Genomic DNA, 23,713 nt, shown 5'->3' with positions numbered 1-23,713 from the left:
GACTGGATGCACAAATTAATTACCGTTGGACGCTCGCAGAAAGCCGATGCATTGGTTATTTTATTTCTATCATGTTTTGAAATTTTTTATTAAAACATTTCTTTTAAAAGAATATCCTTGATATCAATAAGTGCATCTGCCTCTTCCCCAGTAAGATACTGAGAATTTCCAACGCTTTATCTCTTCTACCTGATTATCTAGCTATAAACACAATGCTGCTGAATTCATTTTCCTTATCACTTTCAATAATTTCGCATAGTAGTGTTGATACATATTCATGTTTTGATAAACGTATCAATTTCATAAATAAATAGCCAATAACATCATTGTCAAATAGCCACTCGTCTACGAGACATTGTTGCAATTTCATTCGGGCGATCGTTTTCGGTAGATTTTATTTCATTCCATTTGCTCTTGCAAAAAGTCCTAAACATGTAGACATTCTGTAAAGAAAGAGAAATAGATTGACTTGACATCCCGTGGTTGACGTTTTCAGTTTTTGACCTAAAGAAGATGTGTGACCATGTGTGCAAGTTGCCTACTGGAGTGAAATTCAGACTTGTAAACGAATTATGTTCGTAATATGCAAAATGAGAGCAAAACAACATGATAAACCCAAATCAACAATTTATTGATATAAATGTATCGGATTCACACTAATACTACTAGATTCTAAGAGAGTTTTGCTTATTTCCCACATCATGGTGTTGACATACGCACCACTGCACGTGTTAGTTGTTAAAAATATCTTGTGTCCGCATTTCGGCTATCATATTATTTTCGGTGGTGAAAATGCGGACACTTGCTTTTTCCTATTTTGAAAATCAAAATTTAGACAAATCAGTAAACATAATTAAAAGAAATGTTTCCTTGCATAACATACGTAATGCCTATTGCTTTTCAACACATAAATTACCATTCTAACATGAACAGCTGTGTATTGAATGTGACACGCTGATTTTGGACCTTGTTCAAAATTTCCCGGTTTTCAAACTTGTTGACCATAAGCTATTTATAGCATGCACTTTCAATCACATGACATGAAAGTAAATCGTAAGTAATAAACATGATATCCTTATTGCAAAAAAATAGAGTTTCAATAGTAAACAAAACACCTTATTTCATATATCAATTTTATTTCAATTTTTTATAATTTTATTGAACAGTCCATTGAAAATTGAGATATTCGTTTTCCGTCCGCATATCGGCGCTGTCCGCAAATAGACGATTTTCCCCAAAAACATAGTAGAAAATTCGTCTATTATAAAACATATTTTGCAGTATAAAATATTTCCTCGTCTATAGAATGAATACATAGGTAGAAATGAGCGGACCGTATCAAACGAAAAAAGGAATCTCAAAATCAAGGTTAGTTCTAAATTTTCTGAATCATAAACCTTTAAAATTAAATTCGGCTAGTTCCTGCCATGCTTTAAAACTTTACCAGGTGCACCAGATTTGTCTGTACTCGAGTAATTTCAGTTAATTTTGAACTGTAAACACGGCCATTGTTATAATTTGGGTCAAAAACTAGGACGTGGATTATACATTGAACACCTATCCTAGATCTTAGTCCGAGATTACTCTGACGTCCAACGGCTGTTTTGCCAGACAAGCTGGGGCCGTGGGACGTCAGAGCTCGTCCCATATCAAAAAGTGGATATTTGCCCGTCCAAAATAGATGCGCTGCTTCGTCGCTTCTGGTGCCAACGGACGTCCTTGGAATTATATAAATCGGGTATCCATTTGTTCATTTTCCATTTATCTCTTCATTTATGTAAGTTTCACCTACCTACCACCCTTTATTTTCTCATATTTAGACAATTTTCACAGTGACCCATCGATTCAGACATTTTTACTTTTATTTTCAAATGGACGGCAAGTTACGAGAGATTTTGCGACCTCGAGACTCAAATATGCAAATATTTATACTTTTTGCACCTCCTTTATAGGAGATCGATATTTAACATTTAGTAGCCAACCACGGTTTTTCACCTCCTTTACAGGAGATCGGTATTAAGCATTTAGTGCCAACCACGATAACATTCGGAAGCTCTCGGATATTTACATTGCTTGCATCGTAAATGAGCGAGGTGTTAGATTATATATTCATATTGACCTAGGGTCATATGCATACATCATTTCTCATAGTCCATTGTGCCTTACTTTTTTCTCGTGATCACATGACAATCTTTCAAAATGAAAGTCAAAATGCCAGAATCGATGGGTCACTGTGAAAACTGTCTAAATATGAGAAAATAAAGGGTGGCTGGTAGGTGAAACTTACATAAATGAAGAGATAAATGAAAAATGAACAAATTGATACCCGATTTATATAATTCCAAGGCCGTCCGTGGGCACCAGAAGCGACGAAGCAGCGCATCTATTTTGGACGGGCAAATATCCACTTTTTGATATGGGACGAGCTCTGACGTCCCACGGCCCCAGCTTGTCTGGCAAAACAGCCGTTGGACGTCAGAGTAATCTCGGACTACCTAGATCTGTGCTAGTTTAAATACCATTAATGAAGTTGCCAGTGAACAATTTACATCCATGACCAAGTAAGTGTGAAAAGACATTTTGTTTGCCATGCATGCGCTCACATGAAACAATTATTTAATTAAGTCATTATTATTTTTTGTTTGTTATTTTGATATCTGTTAGAGTTGAGTAATTTAAACTATGCTTGATTTTTTTCTGTGAACTTCCTTGTCAGTAGTAGATCAAAGTCGTACCATAATTAGGGCGTCGCATCAAGGATGCGGGAGCCCTATAATTTTCCCTTTGTCCGTTCGCCTGTCCGTCAACATTTTTTTGTAAACTCAAAAATATCAAAAAGGATATGAAATGTTGCACAGTTGTTGTGCATAATATGTAGATGTGCATAATATAATTTTGTGAAATATGGCTCATTAATTAAAAAAAAACTTCATTTTTGTTAAAAATAAAAAAAAAAATGAGAAATGTTTTCGTGTAATAGAACATACTAGAATGTTTTCTGTTTAATTCCGGACAATTTAGAGCTTGAAACTTGAAGACTACATGAGTCGTACATATATGTTAATTGGCTGACTCGAGATGTCTTTTTGGTTATTTTTGTAGGATGGTGGCTCCGGTCTCATCGATGCTTACCTCACTGCATGAGCACTGACACCTCTGTAATTCATATCACATGTCGATAAAAAGGTGACAGTGTTATTTTATTCGAAGTCATTAGTTTTTAGCTCACTTGGCCCGAATGAGCTTTTCTCATCACTTGGCGTCCGTCGTCCGTCGTTGTCGTTAACTTTTTACATTTTGAACTTCGTCTAGAGAACCACTGAATGGAATGAAACAAAACATGGCATGAATGTTCCTTATGAGGTGCTGACCAAGTGTTGTTACTTTGTAGCCGATCCATCACCCAAGATGGCCGCCAGCGGGGCACTTCGTTTAACATAGGACTCACCGACCCTATGGACAATACATACAAATGTATTATTTAAGAGAACCACTGAATGGAATGAAACCAAACATGGCATGAATGTTCCTTATGAGGTGCTGACCAAGTGTTGTTACTTTATAGCCAATCCATCATCCAATATGGCCGCCAGCAGGGGACTTTGTTTAACATAGGACCATATGGACAATACATACAAATGTCTTCTTTAAGAGAAACACTGAATGGAATGAAACCAAACATGGCATGAGTGTTCCTTATGAGGTGCTGACCAAGTGTTGTTAGCTTGAAGCTGATCCATCATCCAAGATGGTCGCCAGCGGGGGACTTCGTTTAACATAGGAACCTATGAACAATACATACAAATGTCTTCTTTTAGAGAACCACTGAATGGAATGAAACCAAACATGGCATGAATGTTCCTTATGAGGTGTTGACCAAGTGTTGTTACTTTGAAGCCAATCCATCATCCAAGATGGTCGCCAGCGGGTGACTTCGTTTTACATAGGACCCTATGGACAATACATACGAATGTCTTCTTTTAGAGAACCACTGAATGGAATGAAACTAAACATGGCATGAATGTTCCTTATGAGATGTTGACCAAGTGTTGTTACTTTGAAGCCAATCCATTATCCAAGATGGTCGCTAGCGGGTGACTTCGTTTTACATAGGACCCTATGGACAATACATACGAATGTCTTCTTTTAGAGAACCACTGAATGGAATAAAACCAAACATGGCATGAATGTTCCTTATGAGGTGCTGACCAAGTGTTGTTACTTTGAAGCCGATCCATCATCCGATATGGCCGCCAGCGGGGGACTTCGTTTAACAAAGGACCGTATGGGAAATATATACAAATCTCATAAACATGTTTAACCCCGCCGCATTTTTGCGCCTGTCCCAAGTCAGGAGCCTCTAGCCTTTGTCAGTCTTGTATTATTTTTAATTTTAGTTTCTTGTGTACAATTTGGAGTTTAGTATGGCGTTCATTATCACTGAACTAGTATATATATTTGTTTAGGGGCCAGCTGAAGGACGCCTCCGGGTGCGGGAATTTCTCGCTGCATGCATTGAAGACCTGTTGGTGACCCTCTGCTGTTGTCTGTTCTATGGTCGGGTTGTTGTCTCTTTGACACATTCCCCATTTCCATTCTCAATTTTAAATGTCTTCTTTTGAAGAACAACTGAATGGAATGAAACCAAACATGGCATGAATGTTCCTTATGAGGTGCTGACCAAGTGTTGTTACTTTGTAGCAAATCCATCAACCAAGATGGCTGCAAACGGGGGACTTAGTTTAACAAAGGACCCTATGGGAAATATACAAATGTCTTCTTCTAGAAAACCGCTTAATGGATTGAAACCAAACATGGTATAAATGTTTCTTTTGAGGTGCTGACCAAGTGTTGTTACTAGTACTTTGTAGCTGATTTGTCATCCAAGATGACTGCCAGCAAGGGGAGTAAGTTTAACATAGGACCCTATGGGAAATACATACAAATGTTTTCTTCTAGAGAACCATTGAATAGAATGAAACCAAACATGGCATGAATGTTCCTAATGAGGTGCTGACCAAGTGTTGTTTCTTTGCAGCCGACCCATCATCCAAGATGGCCGCCAGCAGGGGACTTAGTTTAACACAAGACACTATGGAAAATACATACAAATGCTTCTTCTAGAGGTGCACTGAATGGAATGAAACCAAACATGGCATAAATGTTCCTTATGAGGGGCTGATGAAATGTTGCTACTTTGTTGCCCATTTACTGTTCAAGATGGCCACCAGGATTTTTTATTTAAATTACAGGGCTAATATTAAACCAAATTTGGCCTCAATCATTATTAGGGTATCTGTTATAATTTTAATCTATTTTTACATGATTTCCAAAACCAAAGTAGAATCAGGTCAGCGACACAGGCTCTTGAGAGCCTCTAGTTTTTCGTACTCCGTCCACATTGTTCTTCCTTTGACAACATTGTCGTAAAACATATACATATGTAGTCTTGGAAAAGAGGGACGAAAGATACCAGAGGGACAGTCAAACTCATAGATCGAAAACAAACTGACAACGTCATGGCCAAAAATAAAAAGACAAACAGACAAATAATAGTACAGATGACACAACATAGAAAACTAAAGACTAAGCAACACGAACACCACCAAAAACTGGGGGTGATCTCAGGTGCTCCGGAAGGGTAAGCAGATCCTTGGAAATTACATCAATCCTTAGATCACTTATTACGAAACTTTGCACACATAATTATTAGAGATTCAATCTAATTAAAAATGGACCTCTCACTTGCTCTTGTCGCTCGACTTATCAGTAAACAAGACAATAGGGGAAATGAAATAAACTGAAAAGTAGGGACAAAATTTTCAAAGTGACAAGCAAAAAAGAAAACAAACTTGTATAGTGGTATCATCTAGAAGTTAGTTAGTGTCCTCTTTAATTTTCATTTTTATCATTTTCAATATTTTTCTTTTGCCAAAAAGTTGGGGGCATGTGCATGACAAATAATTGAATACACTTAAAATGATAGCTTTTCCTTATACTTTCCCTGACCGGTCGATTATTCTTTTTATAATCGTTTGATATCAATTCTTCATTGGTCAAACATTCGTTAAATTATCTGAAATTGCTCTCACCGCGATATAAAGCCTTTTAGCACTTATGCGGCGGAATTCAAGAAATGGCTTTTTGGAATATTCATAAAGATAACTTCTATTGTTATGATTAGCTTTATTCAAGGTTTAAATCAGTTAGCCGGCAGCAAAATTCAAAATACGCAAATTTAATCGATTGAATGAAGGAATGACTATATATATAAAATATGAAATTTTAGAAGGTAAATCGTTTGCAAATATTTTATAGACCATGGCTTCAGCGGCCAAAGTAGGCGACACGTCTTTACAAATACCACATTATGTACAAAGTGATGCACAAAAAGTCAAGATAGAGGATTCAAATATTCAGATAATACTTGGAGAATCGGTAAGTTTGCAAATAGAATTGCTTCGATTTACCAAAATCTACTTAAAGGAAATATCAACTGAAAGTATATAAACTTTATTGTCAAAAAGTCAAATGTTACGAAAACAATGGAAAAATGGCAAATACTCTTCTTTCTAAAAAAATAATAATTACATCTTAAAAGTATAGTTTCCAGTTTTCGGATAATTTTCTAAAAATATTCATTAATACATGGATTGTTTTTTTATTTCAAACAAAATAATAAAATTTCGAAAAACTGAAATTGTTTTGTCATTGTTTTACATATAATGTGATATGAATTTCTGAAATATATAGAGTTGCAGAATTTTCACAAAGAAGGCTGTGCATCCAAGTATTTCTAAAAGTAAAGGTGACGTATTGTTATTGCACGGTTCAAGCTTTACTTCACAAACATGGGAAGACAACAAAACATTACAGTACCTGGCAGCAATGGGGTATACTGCTATAGCTGTTGATTTACCAGGTAACGTTTACGCCGCATTAGTAGCATTTATTTTTCGTATTTTGTAGTTTTTAAAATGAATTGTAGTATCTGGTATCATAAAAATATTTGTTTGGGGTATTGGGTAGATTATAAAGTGAATATTAGTATTTGGTAGCATAAAAATAAAATTTTAGTATCCGGTAGTTTATAAAATCTATACAGCTGAGAACATTACATAGAACTTAATCTTAACTGTAACGAAAGGTCCGTACTAGCACAGCTCAGGTGTGGCATTCTTCCACTCCGGTTAGAAACTGCCGGGTCGTTTTGTAGGTGAAGCATAAGATGACTGTGTAAAATGTGTGATGATAACTGTATGGAAAACGAATTCCATTTCCTCATAAACTGTAATTCTTACAACAATCTACGAGTTCAACATTTCTCACAACTTGATTGAAAATTTATATATTCTATCAAAAGATGAACAGTTTAAATATTTACTGTCAAAATCCGAGAAAAATTGCTAAATATCTATTGCAAGCTTTCAGTAATCGAAAACACTTTTTATATGAAAATTTTAGATAAAATTGATTACCGTTTTGTTCGTCGTACCATTGATATTAATGTTTAAAGTGACTTATAGGCCCAAAGGCATGAAAGGGTCTGTTTTTATATTTCACTGTATTATATATTATTTTGTGAAAAACACATGTCACAATAACATGTATAATAAAAAATTTAGTTAGTTAGTTAGTTATAAGGTGCGTACGCCCCCTCCTTTGATTGGAAAATATGTCATATTTTAGCATAAAATCGTGGGAAGTTGTGTTTAACTTATTTGTATCCTGGAAAAAAAGCTATTCACGGTAAAAAGGTTCAAAAACTATTTACTGGGTATGAACTATTTACTGCAAGCAAACATTTTCCCATACTTTATAATTAATCACTTATTTACTGGCTATACAGGTAGCAAGTTTATTTCATATACCTAATTTATCAAAATACTGTGATACAGAATTACAAAAAAAGAGAGATGAGATTCAAAGGGTCTAGGCAATCGAAAATCATATCGAATTCAGGTGCTCTCTTTAAGGGTAGTCAGTTCCTGCTCCTCATCATAGCGCCTGTCTTGTTGCTCAAGCAGCTACAAACCGGTGATAAGTCGGTTTCCGTAATGGTATAGTTGAGGAAAAGAGGAGGGAAAGAGAGAGTCATCTGTGATACAGATATTCCATGACAGTCAACACAATCATGATGGCATTCGTAAAACTTTCAAAGGGATGGCTACAACTTTACCACTTGGAACCCTTGATGCAATGACGTTCTTATAAGCAGTAACCATTTATCAAGGAAATTATGATAGAAAATGCAGCCATGGGATATCATAGCAACTGGTAGATATATACGAGAGGTAGTCCATAAGCAGGCACTGCTTATAAAATACCATATTGGTGATTTTATTGTCAACTCTATAGTGAAAAAAGTCAATCAAAGGCTTAAATTTTTATATAGAAACAAAGAGTGTCTAAATTTTCAATCTAGGAAAACATTGTGCTCTTCCCTGATTCAATGTCATTTTGACTATGCATGTGCATGCTGGTATGAAGGTATATCAAAACAAATGAAGAATAAACTTCAAGTGGCACAAAATAAGATTGTGAGATTTATTCTGCAATTACATCCCAGAAAGAGTGTGACATATATTGAATTCAAGAAATTGGGCTTTTTAAATATTAGTAATAGAGTCAAACAACTAAGACTCAATCATGTTTTTAACATTTTTAACAATATATGCCCAAATTATTTACATACTAATTTTGTTAAAAATGAAACATCTTTCAATACAAGATCTAGTAGTAAAAACTTTTATATACCAGGAATAAAAGGGTGTGAATCCACCACTTTCTTTTATAATGGAATAAAAGACTGGAATTCGTTACCAGACATGATTAAAAGTTGCTCTAAAAAATATAATTTTAAAGTGCAGGTGAAAAAATTTTTGATGGATAAATTTAAATCCCATCTTTAATAGTGAATTTGTTTTTTATTAATTATATTGGGGCTTTGACCATTTATCTGTGATAAATTTTAGATGATTTGTACTTGTATTTTCTATGTGTCAACCCTTGGTGTAAACTGGAAGTCTCATTATAAAAGGACCCCACTGGAAATAAGTTTTACTAACTTTTGTGGGTCATCCTAAGATATTAGGCTACAGTGTAAAATCTAGTCAAGTTAAATTTCACTCATTTCTAATCTAGTCTAATCATATTATCAAAATATCATGAAAATTTTCATAATTTTATTTTTTATTTCTTAATTTAAAATTTTTAGTAAACATGTATATCATTTTAGTGTCTATAAACTATGTCTAGTGTTATATCTGTGTCTTTGTAATATTTTGTATCTGTCAAATTCATGCCTTTTTATCTTGAATAAATATATATATATATATTTCAAGCTTCATGTAAACTATATAAAAGCTTGTAAGGTTTACATAATTTTCACGAGCATTTTTGTTACAGGCTACGGTAAAAGTCAGACAATACCTGATCATTGCAAACCTGCTGATTTCATGGAAGGTCTGATTTGTGTTTTAAGAATGTCAACACCTATAATTATCAGTCCATCTGCCAGTGGACGATACTCATTGGCTTATTTAGTTTGTGATGCAACGAACGTCTCTGAAAGAGCCAAAGCCTTCATACCTGTAAATACAGTGCAGGCACCAGAATATTCCACAGAAGAATACAGTAGGATACAGGTATAAAGATGTAATCAAGAATTGGTAGCTTGAGTGGGAAAGATGGTCATTATTCCATTGATGCAAGATTTTATTGTCTGTAAATACTTTAACTCCACATGTATTTCTCATTACAAAAAGCAAAAGATTTTCTATATATATATGATGACTCTATCTAAATATGATTCTTTCAACATACTATTAACACCCCTCTATTCTTCATTGTATTCCTACATCATTGGTAGAGTTTAAATTTTTAATGTAACATGTGATTCAAGTGCTTACTAGCTTCCAGTAGTTGCAAATATTTCACTAACTACTAGATAATTTGAAATGCCTAAAAGCAACCAAAATTCCAAAACGTTTGGCATATGCAACTATAATTTGCTTAATATTAACACGCTACCGGTATTTTCATGATCCTATCTCAAATGGGGTAAGAGGAGATGGGTCAATTGATTTTTTGTCAGTTTTGGAACCCATGAGGATACCTTAGGGTTAGCATGAATATTACAATATTGTTGGTCTTTGTATATATAATGTGACGTGTGATCAAAGTTTCAACAATATTCTCATAGTATGAAGATTTCATTGATTTACTGGTTTTAGCAAAATTCTTTTCACTCATAATTCTGACCTTAAATATCAAAATTCGGAAACTATGGTACAATCTACTTTATAGCTTTATCATCTTAGGAAGATTCAAGATTCTGTAATTTATTGTTGATGCGATTATCCAGGACATTACAAAAGACTGTATAAAAAACCCCACCAAAATGCTATTACCACCTCTATGAGCATAGGGCTTAAAAAAAAGTGTACTAGAAAAATGCAAATAAACTCTTCAATGCTAAAATCTGTAAAATATTTTCAAATCTATAGCAATAAGTACCTATGACCTACAACCAACATACTTCAAATTAAGCTAGGAAATAAGAAACTACAGTGGTATATAAGGACTTTGCCTACCCATATGTTGTCGCATGGGGTTGTTTGTATTCAAGCATGTGTACTTAATCAATTAATAATCTTCTAACTTGCATAGGGCCTCGGTGGCCAAGTGGTCTAAGTAGTTCTACTACTGTAATCACTAGCCAGTCAACACTGAGGTTGTGAGTTCGAACCCCACTCGTGCAGGTGCACTAGTGTTAAATTTTGAAATAAATGTGGATTGTGGACACAGATGATGCCCCCACTTGCATATCATATAGTTATAAAGGGACATAACCGAAGAACGGTAAAAGTGACGCTACCCAAATTTGATCTTGATCTGAGTTTTGTGGTAATAAGCATTGTGTATAAGTTTTATAACATTTGGTTGAGACAAACTAAAGTTAGGGAACAGAAAAGAAAAATTCAGCATTTTTTATGTTTATATAGGGGCATAACTCAAGAATGGTAAAAGTGATGCCACCGAATTTCCTACTTAAAATGTATTATGTAGTAATAAGCATTGTGTATAAGTTTCATAACATTTTGTTGAGGCAAACTAAAGTTAGAGAACCGAAACAAAAAATTTGTACTTGATCTTAGTTTTATGGTAATGAGTATTGTGTATAGGTTTTATAATGTTTGGTTGGGCAAACTTAAGTTACAGAAGGGAAACTAAAAATTTTGCATTTATAAAGGGCATATCTCAAGAATGGTTAAAGTGACACTTCCCAAATTCAACTTGATCTGTGTTTTATCAGTGGAAGGCAAAATTAAACATTGCATTGTATAAAGCATTGATTGTAGTTGATTCAACTTTAATCATGGACAAAGGAAGATAACTCCAATTTTAAAAATTACTTGAATAATGACATTAATATTTTTAGAAAAAAATTGAAAAATTTAACAATTTTTCCATTTGTAAAGGGGCATAACTCTAGAACAGTAAAAGTGACGCCACCAAAATTCAAACTTGATCTGTGTATTGTGGTAATAAGCATTGTGTATAAGTTTCATATTTTCATCTATTTTATCAGCAATCAAAGCCGGGCTCCAAAGTTATTGTAAAACTGCCTATTCTAGAGGTGGCGTGAATCAGATGTGGATACTAAAAAATTCCATAGATCTTTTAAATACATACAATCTAAACCTCTCTTAACTTGCAATAGTATTAAAACATTTGACTTTTCTACACTTTACACAAGTATTCCCCATTCCAAACTAAAAGACAAATTGAAAGAGTTGGTATTACTTTGTTTCATTAAAAAGAATGGCGAACATAGATACAAGTATCTTGTCTTGGGGAGGGATAAATCCTACTTTGTAAAGAATCACTCTGATTCAAACAAAAAATTCTCTGAAACTGACATTATCAAGATGCTTGATTTCTAGATTGACAACCTATTTGTTACGTTTGGAGGACGTTTTTTTCAACAGACTGTCGGAATTCCAGTGGAAACCAATTGTGCCCCTCTTCTTGCCGACTTGTTTCTTTATTATTATGAGGCTGACTTCATTCAGGAACTTCTTAGGAAGAAAGATAAGAAGTTAGCAATATCCTTTAACTTTAAGTTCTGCTATATAGATGATGTTCTCTCACTAAATAATACAAAATTTGGTGACTATGTTGAACGAATCTATCCCATCAAACTAGAGATAAGGGATACTACAGATACAGTTAAGTCTGCCTCACATCTTGACTTACATCTAGAAATTGACAATGAGGGTCGGTTGAAAACAAAACTTTACGACAAAAGAGATGATTTCAGCTTCCCAATTGTGAACTTTCCATTTCTATGTAGCAACATTCCAGCAGCGCCTGCATACCGAGTATATATCTCCGAATTGATACGATATTCCCGGGCTTGTATTTCCTATCATGATTTCCTTGATAGAGGATTGCTGCTCACAAGGAAGCTATTAAACCAAGAGTTCCAAATGGTGAAGTTGAAATCATCCCTTCGTAAATTTTATGGACGCCATCAAGAGTTGGTTGACCGTTATGGAATAACCGTTTCACAGATGATATCGGATATGTTCCTTATGTCGTAACTACAATACCCTTCTCTTTTCACGAATGTGACCTACCAATTATAGACTATTTACTGGATTTGTAATAACATAAGCAACACAACGGGTGCCACATGTGGAGCAGGATCTGCTTACCCTTCAGGAGCACCTGAGATCACCCCCAGTTTTTGGTGGGGTTCGTGTTGCTTAGTCTTTAATTTTCTATGTATCGCATCTGTACTATTATTTGTCTGTTTGTCTTTTTATTTTTGGCCATGGCGTTGTCAGTTTGTTTTCGATCTATGAGTTTGACTGTCCCTCTGGTATCTTTCGTCCCTCTTTCATAACATTTGGATGAGGCAAACTTAAGTTAGAGAACAGAAATGAAATATTTTGCAATTTTTTCATTGATAAAGGGGCATAACTCTAGAATGGTTAAAGTGACACCACCAAAATTCAAACTTGATCTGTGTTTTGTGGTAATAAGCATTGTGTATAAGTTTGATAACATTTGGTTGAGGCAAACTTTAATTAGAGAATGGAAACCAATTTTGGGACTTACGTACGGATGGACAAGGATAAAACTTAATGTCCCCTCCGGCAGGGGCATAAAAAATAATTAGATTGATAGTGTCAAAATATTTTTAAAAAATTGTTCTTTTGCGCGAAATTTTTTTTCTGACTCAAGACAAAAAACCATACCCACCGCCCCCTCCTCTTGAAGTTAAATGGTTGCTCCCTAAGCACATAATAAAAGAATTATGATTAAATTAGAATTTGTTCATTTTGTAAAGGGAGATAATTGAAATCACTAGCAAAAATATAAAGCCTAAAATGGTTGGTGTGGGGACTTGGAACTTAGATCAAGAGTATAGGCCAAATCATCTTTCCCCCAAAACAAAGTATAGAATTATATGGAATGCATGTTTTTACTAAATGAAATATTTTAACTTGTATCGCTGATCACAAACATGAAAATATTCATATTCATATCTATATGCTACAGAAAAAATTAACTTGGGTATCCTGAACAAGTATCAGTTTTAAAGCAGACAATCGATTAAATTGAATAAATAAATCAAAACAATATGGATTTTTCATCATTGTATATTAATGTATTGTAGATTCCGTCTGCAGTAATATATGGTGAAAATGACAGAAGAAATGAAAATTTACTTCCAAATCTACAGAAACTCCCAAAAGCAAGTTTATATAAAGTGAAGGACGCTAGACATGCAGCTTATTTGGACCAACCTGAAGAGTTTCATAAGATCTTATACAACTTTCTGAGATCCCTGGAAGCAGTTGAAAGTTCTGACTAGATTTATATAAATTTAACATTTTCATTGTTGAAAAGAGCAGATTAAACCAACTAAATAATGTGTTGTTTTTTTAAACTTTTGAATTTTGAATACTTTTTTCATTGCCATCTATATCTATTACTGGACAGGGTATTTAACACCATCCATTTAAAAACTTATGCATATTTTGTAAGTTTTAAAGCAACATCAATGCAAGGCACATAGGACATTTGCATCAGTGAAGCTTAAAATTACTTATTATGAATGTGCTACATAGCTTGCATTCAATTCTAATTTTGCAATGGAGATGGGTGCAATTAGGGTCTAAATTGACATAATTTTTCAATGAAATTTTAACTTTTAATAGACATAGAAATATCGGGTGTCCTTTTATGCAATAGTTGAGGGGAAAAATATATAGTCGGCATAGTTCTAATACACTTTAAAAGATTGATATTGTAGCATAAACATTACACTGTTTTAAGTTGAATTAAAGATGATATCTGCTTGCTGTTTGGTATTATTGTTTTCCATGCAACCATTCATACATTGTTTTTCATGCAACCATTCATACACTGTTTTTCATGCAATCGTTCATACATTGTTTTTTTTGCAAATTTAACAATTAAAAGCATTAATCAGGAAGAAGGTGTCCGAATGATCTAAAATGTGCTCACACTAGACAACTCAACTCAACACTGCAAAGCTGCTAACCAAATATAAATTTATTCTGTTCTGTAGTACCTGAGAAAAGTGTGACAGAAACATTTCATGATGAACTGACAGACGAACAGACAAGGTGAATGCAATATATAATGATAAATCCTTGTATTCAGCTCAGACACTCTACCACGTATTGTACATGAGGGAATTTTGAAAATGATCAAAGTAAGCCAAGAACCTTTACCACAATGGCGAGTGATCCCCTTTACATATGAAGCAATGTTCCTGAAAAAAAACCTAAAAAAATGAAATGCATGTCCAAAAAAAGATTGTGGAAGATTTTTTAGTTTGCAATTGTTTGTGCATAAAAAAGAGAGGGTTAGGGTCTAAGATTTTTGTAATTATTTTACAGCATTTTAAAGATCACTAAATGGTATCATAAATTTTCTCAATGCCATTCTAAACTAAAATCACACTCTTGACCTCTTGTTCTGCCAGACTGCCACCTTTGTTTAGATCTGAATCCATGAATGAGCTTTCTAGATGTATGACCACATTATTTGGACACAAAACAGATCCGTTATTCCAACTAAAATAATAACCACTTTAGTTAGCCCTGATGAAATTGCTCAACTTGTCAGTTATAACAAGATTGTTATTTATAGGAAAATACAATGGGAACCGACCGTGCGAGGGCTTTATAGCCAATAGGAAAATACAATGGGAACCAACCGTGCGAGGGCTTTATAGCCAATAGGAAAATACAATGGGAACCGACCGTGCGAGGGCTTTATAGCCAATAGGAAAATACAATGGGAACCGACCGTGCGAGGGCTTTATAGCCAGTCAAGGTTGTTAAAAACCCCCATAAGCAATGGGATAATTATTTATACAAGTATTTAAAAGCAATAAACTGTTGTTTAATTGATTACGGAAAAGTGTCCAAGTGTTTACTTGATTTTGTGGTTTTACCTACAACAACTAAATTCCAACAAAAAAATAGTACCCAACAAAAAATTATGTACTGCAGTAAATTGTCAATGACTGAGTATGTCAAATATATGTATTCAAAACACATTTATGCAAGTTGATAACAAGTTTTAATTGAAATTGTCTGAATGAATGTTTACAATACACCACATATATTATCTATGTGACAAAGTGACAGTTTTATGCATATGGATCAAAGTTTGTGTTCCATGAATATCACATAAATTAAGTGTTTTATGCATATCGATCAAAGTTTGTGTTCCATGAATATCACATAAATTAAGTGTTTTATGCATATGGATCAAAGTTTGTGTTCCATGAATATCACATAAATTAAGTGTTTTATGCATATGGATCATAAGTTGGTGTTCTGTTGATATCACATAAATTAAGTGTTTTATGCATCACATAAATTAACTGTTTTATGCATATGGATTATAAGCTGGTGTTCCATAGTTATCACATAAATTTTATGCAAATGGATATGGATATCACACAAATTATTTGAAATTAACAATGTTATGCATATGGATCATAAGTTGGTGTTCCATGGATATCACATAAATTTACATACACAATAAGTGAATGTATATGTAACGGCATTTCCATAGTTAAACCATCAACAATACTGGGTAAGCAGTCATATATACAGTCCTTGACAGTGTCATGACCTTTGGCACTTGGACAGTACACACCAGCTGAAAAAGACAATTACAATGTGTCAATTTTGTCCATTGATATTACTGGTGAGATATTTTATTAATATTTTGAACAAAAGTATTACCTAAACAGATTCTAATTCTGTTCCTTCATAATATAAGTTCCAAATGGAAAAAATATTCTGTAATATTATTTTACTGGTACAAATATAACAGTACAATGTACATAAATCAATGCAACCATTATCTGTTCTAGTGTCCAGTACAGATAAATATCTATTCAACTCAGTTAAGTTAGGCTTAGTGATGAGTAGTCCAATGTTAACCTTTTAGCTTCCAAATTTTAAACTTTCAAGATGTTTGAATTTCAAAATTTATTTCTGACCCATCTCAAATACCAAAAGTTACAAAATGAAAAGGAGTTGAAAGGACTGAGTGATAATCTTTAATTGTCAGACTTCTCATCAAGAAATGTTTTATTCAGGATATCCATACAATTATATCTATTTACTATAAATTCTAAAATTTTTGGCATGTTTTTATTATTTAAAAATATGACAGGATATGTCTTGCAAAAAAAAAATCTCACATTTTGAATTGAAATATGATACCATTATTCATATGCAGCATTTGGTGAAATCACAATAATTAATCTCACATTTAGTAAATTGTTCTAAATTTTAAATTATTCGAAGTTAATATTGTTTTTCTTTTAATGAAAAATCTTACCTCTTGCATCATCCGGATGCTTGTTATTTTGACCCAAGTTGAGGTCAGGTGACTCATATAAAGGTCGCAACCATGGTATATCTGTAAGTAATTCCCACCTTGAAGAATTGCTGTTGTAACCTAAGTAAAAAAAATTCACAATATATTATTTTTACGTCTACATAAATTAATCGGTTTTTCCTGTACAAAACCCCTCAGATGTTCTCAAGTTCTTTTGGCCTAAAAAAGCAATCTTTTGTCGTAACTTTTTTACCACTAATCTGGAATATTTTGGTAATCTTAGTATCAAATGAAAGCTAAATGACAGGTGATCATTGTAAAACATTTTTTTACTAATAACTTTGAACAATTAAAAAATTGCATGAAATTTAAAGAGGAGGGTACATTTTCCTGTTCCTCAGATCTGAAGTGCCTGTTTTGGTACTTCCTAAGTTTCGGTAACTAGTGCCCTCTTATATACAATTAAAGGTATGCTGATTTTTTTTAGCACAATTTGAGCTAAGGCAGTGCTTTGACATGAAATAGCTGTCACTTTATTTCAACTTAAGACAAAAAAGCTATGAATGCTTGAAATTGAAAAATTTAACATAGAAAGTAATAAGACCAAGAATTATTGGTAATGCTTTTGGATCTGCCGAGATTGAATTACATCAACTTAAATCACAACAGTAGTAATATAAAAAATAAATAATTATCAATGGCATAAATAGTAACAAAAGACCATAACTACATGAAAATTTTATTGTATCCTTAACATTGTGTGTTCATTTCTTTGTTTTCATGTGCAGTTTTAATGTCTCTTGAACCCTTTCCCTGAAAGCAAGTGACAAATTCTCCCATGAACATTTTCTTCAATTATACATCCTAACCTGACATTGTATATATAGATCTTCCCCATGGTTAGTTTTGTCTGTCTTCACTTATATATCCTCTCCTGAAATTGTTTATATAGATCATCCCCATGGATAGTTTTCTCTGTCTTCACTTATATATCCTTACATGACATTGTATGTATAGATCATCCTCATGGGTAGTTTTCTCTGTCTTCACTTATATATCCTTACATGACATTGTATGTATAGATCATCCCCATGGGTAGTTTTCTCTTTTTCTTCACTTATATATCCTTACCTGACATTGTATAAATAGACCTTCCCCATGGATAGTTTTCTCTGTCTTCAGTTTCTTGATGTACCCATTCTTTATAACCATAATTTTTAAGCAATTCTCTGAATAACAAAGTACATGTATCATTCCAAGTATCATGGTTCTAATTTAAATAGTAGTTTTCTTAAAGATGGTAACCAAAAGGGGGGGGGGTCTCAATATACAAATTTGAATAAAGGTGTCAGGCTGGGGTTTGTGTCTCGCCTACGATCACTGCTGTCAGTGTAAATGTGTAATGTTGACTTAACAAGTGAGTCCATTTATCAGTAAAATACAGAATTTAAATTTAATCCCAGACTGTCTTTAATGTTAACTGTAAAAAAACTAAGTCCATCTATCAGAAAAATACCGAATATGAAAATATATTTTCAAAAGTTTGCTTCAGACATTATCTCTTAATCATAAAAAAGTTCCATAAAATTCTATGAAAGTTTGACAAAGTACTTGATATGCAACAAACTTTAACCCCAGACTGTATCTACTTGTTAAATGTAAAAACAAGAATGTGTCCATAGTACACAGATGCCCCACTCACACTATCATTTTCTATGTTCAGTTGACCGTGAAATTGGGGTCAAAACTCTAATTTGGCATTCAAATTAGAAAGATCATATCATAGGGAACATGTGTACTAAGTTTCAAGTTGATTGGACTTCAACTGCATCAAAAACTACCCTGACCAAAAACTTTAACCTGAAGCGGGACAGACGGACGCGCAGACCGAAAAATATAATGCCCCTCTACTATTATAGGTGGGGCATAAAAACTATGTCCATTTATCAGTAAAATAAGGAAAAATGAAAATAAATATTTTCAAAATTTTGCTCTGGCTACTGTATTTTGGTCATTAACAAGCTTCTGTCCAAATTTTATAAAATTCCGTGAAGGTTTAACAAAGTTATTGATGACTGAAAAACTTTAACCTCAAACTGAATCTGAATGTTAAGTGTGAAAAAAAACTAAGTCCATTTATCAGTAAAATACAGAAAAATCAAAATCAAAATTTTGCTCTGGCTACTGTATTTTGGTCATTAACAAGCTTCTGTCCAAATTTCATTAAATTCCATTAAGGTTGGACAAAGTTATTGATGACTGAAAAACTTTAACCTCAGACTGAATATGAATGTTAACTGTAAAAATCAAAGCCTTAAAGGCCGTTAAAGCAATTGCTGCCTAGTTAATGTTTTTGTGACTTATATTTTTTATCCACATGTAAAAGAATTAAACCTGACAGGAGTCTTATCTAGTGAGAAGTAAGGATGTTTAACTTTATATCAATAAAAGACTTATCCAGCAGAAAGTAATATTTACAATTTTTTACATTTCCCAGGGGACGACACATTTACCTGGCTTATGGTGGAGGCAAATATATTTGAGGAAACGTATAACTCCCGAAAAAATCATAATTGATTATCCCCATCTAGAGTGTTTATTACTGGGCAATAATTCACATGACAATCCATGTACCTGGCTTCATTATCTTTATTGCTTTTATTTTAATGTTAATGATATCATAATTTGTGTTAAATTTAACCATTCAGTTGATGATTTCAACTTTAGTGACAAGAGTGTTCTACTGAACTATAGTTTTTTATAATAAGAATCATTCATTCATACATACCGATGAAAGATTTGAAGATGGGACAGGTTTATGAAATTTTCATGAAATGCACGTTACTGTCGATTAACCTGGGAACTGGCTTACGTTTTACCCCTTTCATTACTAATGACATAATCACGTAAAAAAATTAACGCAATGGATTCTAAAATAATTAAAATTTTCAGTTAAAAATCTTCAATACGCTTGACGATTTCCTGCATGGTCAATGCTAGTAAGATATATTTTAAACCATCCAATGAAAAAACGCTGATTATGCATTACACAAAACCAGAGGCATGACGAAACATTATATAAGTAAATAAAAAGATTATTTGGGTTTACCATACGACAAACAGAAACATTTTTTCATTTAAATGTTTTTGATTTTTAAAACTTCAGAATAATAAAACACAAAACTTTTTAATTCCCGCGAATTACAGATAAAATGCTTCGCTGGGGCGCAGCTTGATACGACCGCAGAGGTCGAACCCTGAACAGTTGGGGCAAGTATGGACACAACATTCAAGCTTGATACAGCTCTGAATTTGGATTGTTATTAAATATTTGACACAGCATAGGTTTCTGACACAGAAAGAATGTGGTCTAAGAACTTGAATTTTTTTAATTTACCTATTATGGTCCAATGTCCAAAATCAAAATACATGGATAGATTCAGCATATTAAAGAACCCCATATATTCAATTTTTGTTAAAATCAAACAAAGTTTAATTTTGGACCCCAACTTGGACAAACTTGAAAACTGGGCCCATAATCAAAAATCTAAACACATGTTTAGATTCAGCATATCAAAGAACCCCAAGAATTCAATTTTTGTTAAAATCAAACTAAGTTTAATTTTGGACCCTTTGGACCTTAATGTAGACCAATTTAAAAAAACGGGACTTAAAATTAAAAATCTAAATACACGGTTAGATTTGGAATATCAAAGAACCCCAATAATTCAATTTTTGATGAAATCAAACAAAGTTTAATTTTGGACCCTTTTGACCTCAATATGAACCAATTTGATAGCAGGGCCCACAAATAAAAAATCAAAATTCATGGTTAGATTCAGCATATCAAAGAACCCCATATATTCAATTTTTGTTGAAATCAAAAAAAGTTTAATTTTGAACCCCAACTTGGACAAACTTGAAAACTGGGCCCATAATCAAAAATCTAAACACATGTTTAGATTCAGCATATCAAAGAACCCCAAGAATTCAATTTTTGCTAAAATCAAACTAAGTTTAATTTTGGACCCTTTGGACCTTAATGTAGACCAATTTAAAAAACGGGACCTAAAATTAAAAATCTAAATACACGGTTAGATTTGGAATATCAAAGAACCCCAATAATTCAATTTTTGATGAAATCAAACAAAGTTTAATTTTGGACCCTTTTGACCTCAATATGAACCAATTTGATAGGGGGGCCCACAAATAAAAAAATCTAAATACATGGTTAGATTCAGCATTTCAAAGAACCTCATATATTCAATTTTTGTGGAAATCAAACAAAGTTTAATTTTGGACCCCAATTTGGACCAACTTGAAAACTGGGCCCATAATCAAAAATCTAAATACATGTTTAGATTCAGCATATCAAAGAACCCCATATATTCAATTTTTGTTGAAATCAAACAAAGTTTAAATACTGGACCCTATCTTGGACCAACTTGAAAACTGGGCCCATAATCAAAAATCTAAACACATGTTTAGATTCAGCATATCAAAGAACCCCAAGAATTCAATTTTTGTTAAAATCAAACTAAGCTTAATTTTGGACCCTTTGGACCTTAATGTAGACCAAATTAAAAAACAGGACCCAAAATTAAAAATCTAAATACACGGTTAGATTTGGAATATCAAAGAACCCCAATAATTCAATTTTAGATGAAATCAAACAAAGTTTAAATTTGGACCCTTTTGACCTCAATATGAACCAATTTGATAACGGGGTCCACAAATAAAAAATCTAAATACATGGTTAGATTCAGCATATCAAAGAACCCCATATTTTTAATTTTTGTTGAAATCGAACAAAGTTTAATTTTGGACCCCAATTTGGACTAACTTGAAAACTGGGCCAATCTAAATACATGTTTAGATTCAGCATATCAAAGAACCTCATATATTCAATTTTTGCTAAAATCAAACAAAGTTTAATTTTGGACCCTTTGGACCTTAATGTAGACCAATTTGAAAACTGGACCCAAAATTAAAAATCTAAATACACTGTTAGTTTCGGCATAACAAATAAATAAATGTGATCAAAGATTTTACAAATCTAATGCGCCATACTGTGCAATTAAAGATTACTTCTTGAAATTTTTCAATATTTGAAATTTGAAAAAAAAATAATATTTGAAGAATATTTCTTTTTAATTTCTGAAATCTGAAATGAGAAAAAATTGACCCCCCACAATTTCTTTTTATCCCCCCCCCCCCCCACCTTTTTTCCCCCAAAAAATTCTTTCCCTCAAGATATAGTCATAATCTCAATTCAAATTTCCAATGGAGTTGGCAACCATAATTACCCATTTAAATTTACCATAGTGCTAACTTAATCTATTTTATAATAGAATTAAAAATATAGTGTCAAATCTTTCATATGGATTTTTTTGTAAAAAAAAAAGATGCAACATTTGCAGATATTTTTACTGGTCTTCCTTTATAAATATGCATTTCTTTAAACATAATTTAAAAGCAGTGTAAGGGAAGTAACTAAAACGTTGTATTTGGATTACCTCCCTTACACTGTTTTAAATTATCTTTATTGTTCATTAACCATTACTTTATACATAATTTAAAAGCAGTGTAAGGGAGATAATTTCAATGATGTATTTGATTTATCTCCCTTACACTGCTTTAAATTATGTTTTGTACTAAAGTATTTGTCCATTAACCAGGACAACCTTGTTTTTCCCCCTTTTTTGCCCCTAATTCCTAAACGGTTTGAGCCATAACCCCCCAAAGCAAATCCTTACCATCCCTTTGTGGTATGGAAACTTGTAGTATAATTTCAGAGAGATCCATACACCGTTGCACAGTTATTGTCTGGAAACTAGAAAATGCTTATTTTTGGCCCCTTTTTGGCCCCTAATTCCTTAACTGTTGGTACCATAACCCCCAAAATCAATCCCAACCTTCCTTTTGTGGTATTTAACCTTATGGTCAAATTTCAAAAAGATCCATTCACTTAAACTAAAGTTAGAGTGCGAAAACCAATGTGTATTCGGACGACGACGCCGGACGACGACGACGACGACGCCGGACGACGACGACGACGACGACGATGCCAACGTCATACCAATATACGACCACAAAATTTTTTTGCGGTCGTATAATAATTGCATAGAGGGTCATTATGACATTTGACACTGTCTCGAGAAGTAACCTTGATCAGTTGATCATTTTATCATTTGTTTACATAGTGGAGTCTATCAGTATCAATCATCAGCAATTAAGGAAACCCTTAATAAATAACAGGGCCCGTAATTTCAAGGAAGTATTACCAACATGGTAAGTGTAATCAGAACTCGTAAATTGTGCTACTTTTAATTTAAAACAAATGATGCGAGATAAGATTATATTACTATATAACGTGCATAGTGATTTTACGATAATTTTATGAATGAACGATAATTACATGAATGAACAAGAGCAACTTCACCTCTTTCAAAAAGAAACACGAATTAAACAGCATAAAACCGTATATAAAGAGATAATTCAGTCAAATTTTCAATATTAAATCAACAACTGACATGCTTCAATATTTTGTTGAAACATCTCAAGAACGAAATCGCAGGTATAAAAATGCACTTTTTCACTGGGACTTCTACGTTCTTTGATAGTCAAACAGTTGTCCCCTTAAATACAAAAGTACATCTACAAGAACATATGTTGAAACTTCACAAACCCACTGTTGTTTTTTCAACTGTTTCAATTAATGTATTTCAATAGAAAACATGCATAGGATTTATAGAATGACAGACGAGGAATCTGCTCAAAAACTGGCTTGATCTGGGTTACAAAG

At 33.2% G+C, this 23,713-nt stretch overlaps 2 protein-coding genes across 8 annotated transcripts in view; one reads left to right on the top strand and one right to left on the bottom strand.

The window, feature by feature from the left end:
* The first annotated feature begins 1,030 nt into the window (after positions 1-1,030).
* LOC127729054 (putative protein-lysine deacylase ABHD14B) lies at positions 1,031-14,373 on the top strand. Of its 6 annotated transcripts, none has more exons than XM_052236680.1 (6): positions 1,035-1,053; positions 3,103-3,186; positions 6,319-6,438; positions 6,754-6,922; positions 9,409-9,647; positions 13,691-14,373. In XM_052236680.1, the coding sequence occupies exons 3-6, from the start codon at positions 6,322-6,324 to the stop codon at positions 13,886-13,888; spliced, it is 723 nt and encodes a 240-aa protein (XP_052092640.1). In that variant the 5' UTR covers positions 1,035-1,053; positions 3,103-3,186; positions 6,319-6,321; the 3' UTR covers positions 13,889-14,373. The 6 variants fall into 6 exon arrangements, with proteins under 6 accessions (XP_052092644.1, XP_052092640.1, XP_052092638.1 ...); XM_052236678.1 differs by lacking the exon at positions 1,035-1,053 and adding an exon at positions 1,198-1,368; XM_052236679.1 differs by lacking the exon at positions 1,035-1,053 and adding an exon at positions 2,495-2,561.
* Positions 14,374-15,579: 1,206 nt separating this feature from the next.
* The window catches only part of LOC127729045 (F-box only protein 38-like), a 41,464-nt gene continuing 33,330 nt past the window's right edge, over positions 15,580-23,713 (bottom strand). The window contains exons 12-15 of one of the 2 annotated variants that reach the window (XM_052236668.1): positions 18,060-18,137; positions 17,778-17,797; positions 16,909-17,028; positions 15,580-16,218 (exon numbers count right to left, since the gene is read on the bottom strand). In XM_052236668.1, the coding sequence (XP_052092628.1) occupies positions 16,040-16,218; positions 16,909-17,028; positions 17,778-17,797; positions 18,060-18,137 (397 nt within the window). In that variant the 3' untranslated portion in view covers positions 15,580-16,039. Of the gene's footprint in view, positions 16,219-16,908; positions 17,029-17,777; positions 17,798-18,039; positions 18,138-23,713 lie in introns of both variants that reach the window. The other variant, XM_052236667.1, reaches the window with a different exon arrangement.

This window comes from Mytilus californianus, unplaced genomic scaffold (genome assembly GCF_021869535.1).
Source record: "Mytilus californianus isolate M0D057914Y unplaced genomic scaffold, xbMytCali1.0.p SCAF_2, whole genome shotgun sequence".
Classification (NCBI taxonomy): domain Eukaryota; kingdom Metazoa; phylum Mollusca; class Bivalvia; order Mytilida; family Mytilidae; genus Mytilus; species Mytilus californianus.
This window is presented reverse-complemented; position numbering and strand designations above follow the sequence as displayed.